This window comes from Tiliqua scincoides, chromosome 1 (genome assembly GCF_035046505.1).
Source record: "Tiliqua scincoides isolate rTilSci1 chromosome 1, rTilSci1.hap2, whole genome shotgun sequence".
NCBI classification, from domain to species: Eukaryota; Metazoa; Chordata; class Lepidosauria; order Squamata; family Scincidae; genus Tiliqua; species Tiliqua scincoides.
Window position 1 is genome coordinate 227,616,288 of NC_089821.1, and position 12,668 is coordinate 227,628,955.

At 43.1% G+C, this 12,668-nt stretch overlaps 1 protein-coding gene across 1 annotated transcript in view; it reads left to right on the top strand.

Moving 5' to 3' along the window:
* The first annotated feature begins 7,666 nt into the window (after nucleotides 1-7,666).
* Nucleotides 7,667-12,668, top strand: part of TSNAX (translin associated factor X) — a 29,078-nt gene continuing 24,076 nt past the window's right edge. Inside the window, exons 1-3 of the mRNA XM_066616831.1 lie at nucleotides 7,667-7,952; nucleotides 10,227-10,325; nucleotides 11,133-11,247. Coding sequence (XP_066472928.1) covers nucleotides 7,937-7,952; nucleotides 10,227-10,325; nucleotides 11,133-11,247 — 230 coding nt within the window. The 5' untranslated portion in view covers nucleotides 7,667-7,936. The remainder of the gene's footprint in view (nucleotides 7,953-10,226; nucleotides 10,326-11,132; nucleotides 11,248-12,668) is intronic.

The following is a 12,668-nucleotide window of genomic DNA, read 5'->3' on the forward strand; positions in this document are numbered from 1 at the left end:
TAGGAAAATTCTACTCTATCAGAGGTTCAGCCTCTCCCCCCCATGTACATACTTTCTTGAAGGTTCTGGGCAATCATAGCTTCCCTACACCTTAGACCAGTGTTTCTTGAACTTTTTGCACTGGGACCCACTTTTTAGAATGAGAATTTGTCAGGACCTACCAGAAGTGATGTCATGATCAGAAGTGACATCATTAATCAGGAAGATTTTTAACAATCCTAGGCAGCAATCCTACCCACACTTACCCAGGAGTAAGTCCCATTTACTATCATTGTTAAAAGCATATACATAGTAGCCTGTTAAAAGTACAGATGTGTAACATTTCCCCAAATGCAGTCACATAGTATGGTGGCATTAAGTCTAATATATTAAAAATAAAATGTTGAAATGAATGGGACCCACCTGAAATTAGCTCATGACCCAACTAGTAGGTCCTAACTCACGGTTTGAGAAACAGTGCCTTAGCCCCTTAGATGACTATATAGTCACCTAAAGGCCTGTCCATGAGTGACTTGCCCCTACCTTCCTGTAACACCCAGCTGATACCAATTTCTAATTAACAGAACCAGAACATGACCTTGCAAGCCTAATAGTCCTGATAACACAAGCGTCTTGATGCTTGTGTCTATCCTACTAGTGTAGAAAGTATCCTAGTTAACTATTCTCCTAGCACAAATTTTCCCTCTAAGATGGATTCTTGAGTGTGCTAAAATGGAGTCTCAACTGTAGGATTTTAGTTTCTTTACAATAAGCTGCTTTGGTTTACATGGCAAGAAAAGTAGGATAAAAAAACATTTTAAAAAACACCTATCCCTTTCATTTGAAGGGAAGGTATTTGTATAGCCCATATCTAAAGGTTTACACAGATAGAGTGATTTGACAAAAAGCATTTATCCACACAGGTCAAAAAAGTATTATATTGGCTAATGGAGTTAATTACTGAATGTGATTATAACAAACATGCAGATTCTTTTATCTGTTACATTCTTTTTTGAACACCATAGTACTGGATGTGCTTTCTCAGATCTGATTCCAACCAGGTGACTATATGTCACAGAAGGCTTAAAATTTCTGAAAGCTTAAAAGATCCCCTTCAGCAGTAAACTGTTTTTCAAAGTGGCACAAGGTGATCAGAATGTGACCTCTTAACTTATTGTGATATTTACTTAATACAGATGCGTCACTGTGACTCAGAATGAGGACATGTTGATGGCTTGCCCTTTGAAAATTACACCAGAATGTCAACCCATGCTCTGATTGTTTTGCATAAATTTGTTTAATCATTAATCTAGTTTCTATCCTTTACTTCCTATGCTCTGACAGTGTTTCTCCTTTCCTTTGATATTCTTTTACAAGTTACTGCAAAGCAAGGATAAAAACACTATCCTTCTTTTATGTTCTCTTCCCCCCCCAACTGGAAATAAGAAAACTTGATTTATTCATCTATTTGATTAGGAGCACTTGCATGACCTGACCAGTGTTGTGATGTGCTCCAGTGAGACCCAGGAAAAAGACAGAATTGTCCCTGTGATAGTGAGTTCATTGGGGTTGCTATCTTACTGATATATATAATACATAGAAAATGCAACAGCTGCAGTTTTTCACAGAGTGGAGATGTAGGTGTGGAAAAAGCTTCGTGGTTAAATGCATATGTCATGCAGCTGTTTAAATGTACAGAAGTCATGCCAGAAGAATAAGTGCTGACACCTCAGGTTAAACTTTGAGGCTCATGTGGCCTAGATGGAAAAAAAAAACAAGGAGCTAAACAGGGCTAGATTTTGTATGTGCCCTCTGCTTCCTCAGTGGCATTTGCATCATTTCCTGGTGGGTGGTATCTTTCTGAGGGTTCTACAGAATGCCTGTGTGTGCTGCTGCTCTTGAACAAGGTCCATTTTCATAGATTGGGAAACTTGGGTGGATGTTTCTGGGGAAAGAGATGCAAAGCTGCTGAGTCAGGTTCTACAAATGTAACCTGACAAAACTAGGTAGTGGAGATGGTGGAGTGGAAATGACAGATTTATTTATCTGTTCCAGACATTTTGGACAATTAAGCTTGATAACAAGAAACTTTCTTCAGGTTGTAGGTTTGCCAAGCTGCATCTGGGAGATATCTACTTTAGCTTTACATTTGCTGCTGCCTAGAGAGATGAGGAAGCAGGAACTCTTCTTTCTTTCTCTCACCCATTTTTCTTTTGGTCCTTAGGCCTCTTCATATCCCTTTCATTGGAAAATGAATGCAGTGGAGCCCACCAGCAGGCCCTGCCTTGCTCCATAATCCTGTCTCCTACTCTCTTTGTGGATGGTGTTTGTCTGCAAATGCAAATGTCCATGAGAAGATACCCTCCCTATGATTGCAGATGCTCCATCACTAGCACTTGCAATCATGGGGAGAAACACTCATGGGGAGAAACAAATGGACAGATTCCCCATGGTTATAGAACTGGGAAAAGAGCTAAAGTGTCTGCCCACTTCTCCTGGGGCTGAATTTAGGGCAAAGGCCCAGGCCAACCATGCAAGTCACTTGGCTGGGTATGTGTGAAGCATTTTAGTTAAGCCATTTCTGCCCAATGTTGCATATATGCAATAGGGATCAAATGTGTATACCTGTGGGCTGGGCAGAAATAGGTTAAGAATAAGATTGCTAGAAACACATATGTTTGGATTTGCATATGTATAGCACAAATAAATATAGATCAGTGACATACCCATGTGTGCCAGTTTATCATATTGCATGACAGGATTAAATAGTTAATACAGATCATGCATCAAAGTCCTGAAAAAGTCTACAAATGCAATAAAAAAAGGTATTCAATAGCAGAACAAATGGAATAGGCCACCAAGACAGTCCTCTCAAGAGCTAGCATTTGATCTCCCTCTTCCCCAGCCAGGAATGCCACATGGCAGATCGGGGAAGGGGCAGATGATACTGATGAGATACTATCTCATATTTTTTTGTTAATTAGCAGATTTAAAAGGTACCTGTTGACTTCCTGATGTCCACGGAATTTTATTCATCTATAAAGTACTGCATATCATCTGATTTGATTTGCCCTCACAGTTCAGCTATATTAGGCAAATATGGTGGACAGAGTCTTCTCACCCAAGTTGTGGAACTCCTTTGACCACAGGAAGCTTATCTGATACACTGATCTCTATTTTTAGGAGAATCATCAATAATCATCCTTTTCTGCAGGACCTGTGGTTTGAAGTGAGGTTGGGTTTATGACTGCTGAGCAGCCCAAGCTGTTTTTCCCAGGTAGCTGGCAATCTCATGTGGTACTTAAAGCCGAAAACACACTTGCTTATCGATGGACTCCAGCAGAAACTATCAAGCTTCTCTTCTCCCGCTGAGTAGTTGAGAGTCAGAGCTTCTGTTATCCCTTCCACCTTCTCACCTTGTGCATAGGGTTACTACCTTGCAACACTGGAATGAGTATTTATGCACTAACAGCAGCCTACTTGGACCATTCACATCATCATTCTCTGCACGGCCAGATTAAGACTCCAACTTTTTAACTGGCCTATTCATGTGTCTTTACTAAGAAAAATTTAACTAGTAAAACTTCTTTTTCTGGCATGGAAATAAATTGATGGGAAAAGCATTGTTGGCTTATAGAACAATCCTTTGCATGTTCCCACAGATGTAAGTTCCATTGTGCTCAGCAGAACTTAGTATGTATGAATAGAAGTGCAACTAATTTCTGCATGTCAGGCTGAAGTTAAAGGCATGGTAAAAAGACGGCAACCTTATTCGGCACAGAAGAGACTTTAAGGCAGCCTGAGAAAGTGATGAATGCAGTCACTATTGTACTGCATAGTACCTTACTAGGCATCGCATGTGACTGTGCTGCCAGCCGAATGTGCAGGAGCATGTGGGAAGTTTGACCTCATTATTCCAAAATTTTGCAAGCACAACTTAGGTTTTGGCATTAAGCAAGTCTGTTCTTCCAAAAATGTCTACATGAGTAAAACAAGAGGTAGGTATTATTAATACTAACTTTAGACATTTTATATGAGGAGACATTTCATGTCAGACCTGAGGGCCCAGCAAAATGCAGGAGTATAAGAAGGGAAGGGTTGGTTAGGAAAAACAGGATATTCTCCTCCACACCCCAATTTTGTTCCAACAACTACAAGGGAAGCAGGGTGGAGAGTCAGAAAGCCACAATGTTATGAATTACTTTGTTGTTATACATTGGGAGTGAAGGGTGATTGACTTAGATATTGGACATGTCAACGAGTCCTGTACATATTTGCAGTCATAGCTGAGTTGTAGGGTTTTGCTATATGCCTAAGGCAGCCATTTTCAACCACTGTGCTATTGCACACTGGTGTGCCGTGAGTGGTCCACAGGTGTGCCACAGGAATTTGGGGGAATGTCATTTATTAGTAGGGCCAATGGGAGATGTGTGCCTCCCCCCCACTTGGCAGTATGGTGTCCCTTGTCAATTGTCAAAAACCTAGTGGTGTGCCTTGACCATTTTAGTGCCTTGTCAGTGTGCCCTGAGATGGAAAAGATTGAAAATCACTGGCCTAAGGTCTTGAATTCAATTCCTGGCAAGTGAAAGGATTTCAAAGAACAGGGGTAGAGATGGCATCTGAGTAAATGCTTAGCAGCAAGTGTCAAACCTTGGCCTGTAGGCCAGATCCTGCGCCCATGAAAACCCCTCCCCGAGGTGAATGGAGTTTACCATTCTGCAGGGCAGCCTGCTATCTTCTTTCCTGGTCTTCCCTAAACCTTGCATCAGCAAGCCACTTCCTTCATTCCGATGCCCCAGCAGGCTTTCTGGGCAGATGAAGCTGGCCAGCGCAAGATTTAGGGGAGATCAGAAAAGAATCAGGCTGCCCCATGGAACGGCAAACTCTGTTTGTGCCAGGGATGAGTTTTGCAGTGCACAGTTGTCTAGAGTTTGGAGACTGCTGATTTAGAGGATTGGCCTGTGTGAGTGCAGAACTAGCCACCTCTGCCCTGCTTGCCCCACTAGCAGCAGCTTTATCCATAGAGGTGCAAATAAGCTATTTGTGCCACAGCAGCTAATGTTGATCTATAATTAGATCAGACTGTCTGACTTATGTGATCAGACTAACAAAGCTTCAAAGAAGTGGTAGAGGACACTGGACAAAGTGCTTGAGAAATGCAACAAATCTAACTGTGATCAGTCCTCTGCTCAGTCAAATTAACTGAACATTGTATTAAGAAATCAAGACATAATATGGTTACAAAAAACAAAAGTCAGCAGATGTCAGACTATTGAATTGATCCGATTCAAACATCTCATAGCATGTCATCCATCGTATCCCAAACCTGTCCGGACAATGCCACACCAGAGCAACCCTCCCAGTAATGCTGCTGGAGACCTACCCAGCAATACCAACAGCATCAATGGAAACTTCCACACAGCCTGTTGCCCAGGGAACGGTGTCCTGACATCAATACATCACTGGCATGACATGCATGCATCATTAGTGTAATGTCCAAGGAGCCAATTCCTACATCCATCCACCCGCAATGCCAGTGGCCAGAGAAGCACCACCAGGTGAATGGAGCAAGGGGTGGAGGCATGCACAGAGCCATGAGCAGCCAGTGCTGGGTGAGGGTGTTCCCGTGCCAAGCACTGAGAATAAGTATAGCGGCAGTCACTTCTGCTAAACATGGGGAGGTGTCCCAAAGACACCACACACATCAGGAAAGGATACAACTCTGCTAAACCCATCACTCCATCTCCACTCCACCACATTTTTCCAGTGTTGCACTGGCATCCATGATGCATCTGTTGGCAAACAAACTTCTATGCCAGTGGGGTTGTCATTGTACAGGCATACATGGAGACACTCTGGTCTATCTGAGGATAGAACTGGGCCTTAAGGTCAGCCAGTAAAGGTCATCCCTCAGTAAAAGAAACTTTCTAAAACTCATGGAGCTGGAACCAGGGGAAACTGGATTTGGTCCCCTGAATGTAAGCTCCCTCATATTTTATTGGTAACATAAAAAGCCTTCTAGCACTTTAAAGATTGTGACATAAGCTTTCGTAGACTAAAGAGTTCCTTTATCAATTGCATGGTTTATCCTCAGTGGCAGATATACTGTATGTTCGTGTGTATACAGGGACAGTCTAAGCCCTCTTGATGCCTGAGGTGGCATGCCAAATGTTTCTCCCTCTTTACCCTATGATGTGCCGGCCTTTGTTCCTCCTGCTCTCCAACGTTCAAATTCAGTACTCTCCTCTCCTCCACCCTATCTTTTCCTTTCTGTCCCTCTCTTCCAGCTATGGGAGTGGAAGGAGCAGCAGCAGTGGAGGCAAGCAGGTGGACACAGATGGAAGCCTCCTCCCTCTGCTGCCTGAGGCAATTGCTTCAGTTGGCCTCATGGATGGGTTGGCCCTGTGTGTATAGAAAGATAAATTGTAAAGAGCAGGAAGCAATAGGAGATGAACGGCAAGATATATAAATGTATACAGTCTTTGCTTAGCAATATCACAATCTACCACTTGAGGATAACAATTCATGCACCTAGTGAAGTGAGCTCTAGTATCCCAAAATAAATCTGTTAAGACCCAATCCTATCCAATCTTCCAGTGCCGGTGCAGCGGTGCCAGTGGGGTGTGCACTGCATTCAGTGGTGGTGGGACAGTCACAGATGCCTCCTCAAGGTTGGGAACATTTGTTCTCTTACCTTGGGGCTGCATTGTGGCTGCAGTGGTGCTGGAAAGTTGGATAGGATCTGTAATGTACTTAGGGCCCAATCCTATCCAATTTCCAGTGCTGGTGCAACCATGCCAATGAGGTGTGCGCTGCATCCTGTGGTGGGGAGGCAATCGCAGAGGCATCCCCAAGGTATGGGAACATTTGTTCCCTTACTTTGAGGCTGCATTGCGGCTGCACTGGTGCTGAAAAGTTGGATAGGATTGGGCGCTTGCACAACTACTTCTGGGCTAATGCTCTGAGAAGTCAAACTGTACAGAGAGGGAGACTAGAAGTAAAACACATTACCAGGTGCAGTGGCATAGCTAATGATTGTGTAGCCCAGTGCCTAGCTCAAAATGATGTCCAGGAAGTGACGTCATGCCCAGGCTTTTACAAAAATGAAAATGGGGTAAAATTCTCCTCCTCCTCCCTCCTAGCAGCTCTGCCACCTGCCCCCAGCCAGTGGCATAGCTCAGGCATCTGCTACTGGGGTCAAAGAAGATTTTGTAACCCCCCCTCCACAATGAAAGTGAATTTAATTAATTAAGTAAATAAATAAAAAGTGTGCCCCCTATTGGTTAGAGACACTGTGCTGGGGTGATGGGGGACAGTTATTGTCCCCCTGCTCAATATAAGAGGAGCACCACTTGAAAAAGTACCCAGTTAGCAGGGGGCAACTGCATTATGAGACATGGAAATGAGAGCTGACTCATACTAACACCTTATTAGTTTATGCTCCCCCCCCCCAAAAAAAAAAAGTTTGTTGCTTGGTGCAATTGCTACCCTTGCACCCTCTTAGCTTCACCAGACTGAAGGCTTGGTTTGGAATCTGCGTTTGACACTCATGCACCATCAGTGGTGGCTCTTGGAGGAAAAACTACATTTCCCATAAAGCCTCAGTGTAGCGAAGGGCCTGAAGTGTACCCCGGATGTAGGCGAACAACGAATGCCTGTCTTCCGCCGCTTGCAGAAATACCTGAACGTGTGCTGAGAGGAAGGGCGAGCGTGTTTTCTGTCGCGGCCAGAGTGGCCGTAGAAGCAAGAGGCGGCTCGTTGAACTCCGCCGCAGGCACTTGGGATAGACATTAAAAAGGGAGGGGGTCCTGACGAGCTGGTGACCGAAGGAGGGCCTGAGAGAGCGCGCGCTGCAACGCTGCTCGGTCGCCGTGCGGGAGCTCGCGGAGCTTGGCGCGTGGTGGCGGTTGCTGCTGCTGCCGCCCCCTCCCCACATCGCGGCTCCAGCGCAGGCACCATGAGCGGCAAAGAAGGTGGCGGCGGGGTCGGCGGTGAGGGGGGGAAGGGAGGGGGGTCGGGCGGCCTCCCCACGCCTGGCCCTCCGCTGCTACCCCTGCTGCAGTTCATCTCCCCCCTCTGCTGCCGTCTCCCCTCCCTCAGCCCCAGACGCCTGGCAGGGGCGGGGGGCAGAAGCCCCCCCCCTCATCTAGTCCCCCCTCTGTCATGGGTGTCTTTAGGGAGCACTCCTGGGCCTCTGGCAGCTGCGTGGCAAGCAGGGCTGCAGCCAGTGGCAAATGCAGTGAAGGGGGTCTAGGTGGGCTGTTCAAGAACAAGTGCCAGTCCCTCCACTTCCACCATGCCCTGAGCTTCCCCCCACTTTCCCCCCTGCCTGAGCTACCCCCCACTTTCCCCCCACTTCCCCCCTGCCCTGAGCTACCCCTGAAGCTTGAGCTCCTACACCAGTGTTTCTCAAGGTCTGTCCTCTGCCTACCACTTTGCATGGGCCACCTATTCAAAGTACCACCAGGAGTAACTGCACATGACACCATCCCTGTCCTCTCCTGGGTTGAGAGGAGATGCCACATGACAAGCACCAGTAAGAGGCTCAGGGTGGATGAGAGGGCCTTTTCTGGCCGAGAAAAGCATGCTTTAGAGCTCTGCCCACCAAGCCCAGGCTCCTACCATGTTTTGATGTGTTGCTCTCCTGGTCTCACTGCTGGGTGGGAGATATCCAGGGGTACCATAAGTACCACCAGACACCACCTCAGATACTACTGGTGATACCCATTTTTTGAGCATGGAAAAGCACGCTTTGGAGCTCTGTCCACCAAGGTCAGGGCCCAATACTATCCAACTTTCCAGCACCAGTGCAGCTGCAACGCAAGCCCAAGGTAAGGGAACAAATGTTCCCATACTTTGAGGAGGCCTCTGTGACTGCTTCCCCAATACAGGAAGCAGTGCATACTCTATAGGCACAGCAGCACTGGCACTGGAAAATTGGATAGGACTGGGCCCTCAGCCTCCTGCTGCTGTTCATTGTGTCTCATTCCCAGTCTCGTGGCTGAGCAGCAAGGGAAGAGTTGCTTTTTTCGCAGGTACAAACACAGCACATCTAGTGCTTTGAAAATACGTTCTTACAATAGCGGCACACTGTTGAATATCTGTACCACTTCTAAGAAATAGGTAACAAATACACATAGCTGCATTATTTATAAAGGCTAGGTTTCAGTGAGTTATATTGTACATCACATATGTTTCAAAATAAGGGTGCCTATTTACCTTAAAATATCAGATTGTTCCTCTTGAACATCATGGTCTTTGGGTCTCATTTCTGCGAGTATCACCAGGCACCACCTCAAGTACCACTGGTGGTACCCGTACAACTTGTTGAGAAAAACTGTCCTATACCTGCTATCTCCTTGTGGCTAACTACCTAGTAAACTCCCTCTTAAAAGATGGGATATCTGATCAAGCACTGTTCTTTTTTTCTATCCTTTCCTCATTTGTTGAACCACCTGCTTGGTTTCTTTTTTCCTCAGCTTCACTGGTGCTGGGGATAGCAGTTTGTAGCGCCTTGAATACTCCCACCCCATTTGAAAGATGTTTCAATATTGCAACAGTTTTTTAGAATTGGAGCCCATGTTGCCTTTTATGTGATTGGCAGAAAATTCTGTTTACGTACATGTATGTTCTCATACATGGTATGGGAGAAAATGGGACCCAAGGGCCTTGATGAGGAACAATTTGTGATATTTTAATGCTAATAGGCACCTTTATTTTGAAACATATGGAAAATTCAATTTTCCATTCAAAAATCTGACGGAACAGAACACTGTATTTTAGCTCCTAAAATGAACATGATATCGTACTTCATGTTACACTCTCAGTTGTAGGTATGACAATATCTCTTTTGAAATAAATACCATTATCTGTGATAGGAATCCACATGTGGTCACTGCTAGCTAGTGCATTTTCTAATTTGATGAAAACGAAGGCTAGGGGGACCCCTTTGCCCTAACACTGAGGTTGTTCAAGCTACTGGGGTAGCTAAGAGGAGGGGGAGAAAGTAGGGACTTGTACCTGAAGTTGTATTAATTTTGGAGAGGATTCAAATACCCCTGAAGTTCAATGTAATGTCACAATCAAAACTATTCATTATTGGGTGAGGAGTGGTGTCAAGGCTGATAACAAGCACAGTGTTAGCCTATTTCTTGAAAGCCATCCAAAATGTATGGATCCTTGATCTTTGAGAAATAAGTTATGAGTTGATAACCAAAATGCTATATTTTTTTTCTTTATGGTAACAGGTGGTTTCAGAAAAAGAAAGCATGACAATTTTCCACATGGTCATAGAAGAGAAGAAAAAGATATTAATTCTTCTTCAGCTGTGATGTTGTCCTTTAAGTGTAAGTATCTGCTTAAACTCAAACTCCACACCTCACCAGCTGCCACTATGTGGAGCGGTTACAACCATGCACAAGAGCATGTGGGAAAAGAAGTAGCTGATTTGTGTATGTGAACTGCCCCTGAACTATAAGTGTATTTTTTTTAGTTTTTTCTGTTTTTCCATATATTAAGAAATATTAAAAAAATAAAAATCCTAAGTCATAAATTCTTGAGTCTGATAAATCAAAAGTGATAAAGTAGTTCGTTCTGTGAAGTCAAGAATTAGTAGAGCCTCCGTTTGCCTGAAGATAGCATCCACAGGTCGCCAGTTCGAGGCCAATGGCACCGTGCGACCTTGAAGCAGCTGACTAGCTGAGCTGAGTTATTCCATCTGCTCTGAGCATGGGAGGATGGAGGCCAGATCAGAACGAAACATCTGAATTGTTGTGGCTCTTGAAAGATAGAGCCTTCTTTCAATTGTAAAAATGCCTATGGGGATTTAAATAGCCTGCCTATGTAAACCGCCTTGAATAAAGTCTGAGGAGAAATCTGAGGAGCTAGAAAGGCAGTATATAAATACCTGTATTATTATTATTATTATTTTTATCTTAGTAGTTTTGTTGGGTTTGCTGAAGACATTTTGCTTTGGAACATATATGTGTGAGGAATACTTTTGAGTGACTTGAAAGTTTACATCCAGTATTTTGGATATTATTTTATTACAAAATATTGCTTTACTCGTTTTTTGGGATCTGTGGAAGTTCCTTTGTGGTACCGTCAGCAAATGCTTGGATGACCTATGCTTCTCTGCATTCTGTTCTTATCAGCATTTCAGTTGGAGCTTGATACAAGACATGATAAGTATGAGAGGCTTGTGAAACTTAGTCGTGATATAACTATAGAAAGTAAAAGGACCATATTCTTACTCCATAGGATTACTAGGTAAGTAACTGTTATTTTTTAACTTTTAAATTGTTTCATTTCTCTCCCCCACCCCTCTTTCCTTCCCACTCACTGTAAATGCCTTAAATAGGGTGACCTGATACATGGGCTGTAAAGGTTCATGTTCCTTTTAATAATAAAAGGAAGAGTTTGGGTAGGTGTGTCTTGTCATATAGAGTGAGAAAAGAAGCACCTGCTGATGAACTTTCCACTTCTACATAATTATTAAGTTTCATAATCTCAATTTCCTTTTGCAACTGGTTACCCTAGTCTTGCATTGTTTCCTGTTTTTCAGTACAACATCTTACTGCAGTGCAGTATTTTTTTTAACAAACTAGGACACATTTAAGTTCAGGACTAGAGAAAACTGAAAGGGAAATAGCCATAATTTCCCGCATACCTATTTCATTTTGCTTAAAAACATAACACTTAACCTCAGAGTCTCGGTATAACAAACTGAGGGAAAAACAAAATTGGATGATAGTATTCACTGTTGTCACAAATCTTGGAGCGATATTTCTCCTCTTCAGGAGAAAAGAGGAGGAGCCAGCAGTTTGCAGCATCCAGGTGTTTTTTTAAAAGGATATAACAGGAAAAACCAATGGCTAATGAAAATAGAGTGGGCTTCAATTAGTGTGACCAACAGTGTTGCAGAGGTATATATTCTGTACAGAAGCATCTGTGGAAGTCTGGTTTGTAATTTAGTCAAATCAAGCTTTGTTGAAATGAGGATTAATCTGTTGAATATTTTGCTATGCTCCCACTGAAAGTTCATGATCTTTCAAGGAATTTAGAAAAGAGAAACATAGTGGAAAAGTGGATGTTGGAATCTGCTGCCTGAAGGAGTTATTTAAATTGCATTCTGTTGTAAATACCAGGCTTTTCCTAGTGATATTTTCTTCCAATTTTTCCTGATAGCACTAATGCTGTGAATAGTGGTAAACTGCTCGCCATTAAAAAAAAAAAGATTTTATTTTTATCACAAACATACATCAACAATACAAAACGGTACAAACAATACAAACATACACATATATTTAGGAGTGCAGAATACCACTTTTGCTAATTGATCATACAATATCTTCTAATCTAATTTCTCTTCTACTTTTACCTCTTCTTATCATTTATCTGTTTATCCATATATCCATATCATATATAATTTCTTCCAAATGCCCTATACTATACTTTTTAAATATTCATTTTCAACCAAGTGTAAACTGACTTCAGTTGCTCAGTCTGCATCAGTTTTCACTATTGATCCAATATTTCTGAAAGTCTGACCATTTCCGCGACATTCATTATTTTTTCTATTAGTTTATCTTTCATTGGAGTTCTATACTTAACATATCAAGTTCTAGCAACTATTAATATCATAATAGCTAAATACACATCCTTTTCATTTTTTAAAACTATAACATCCA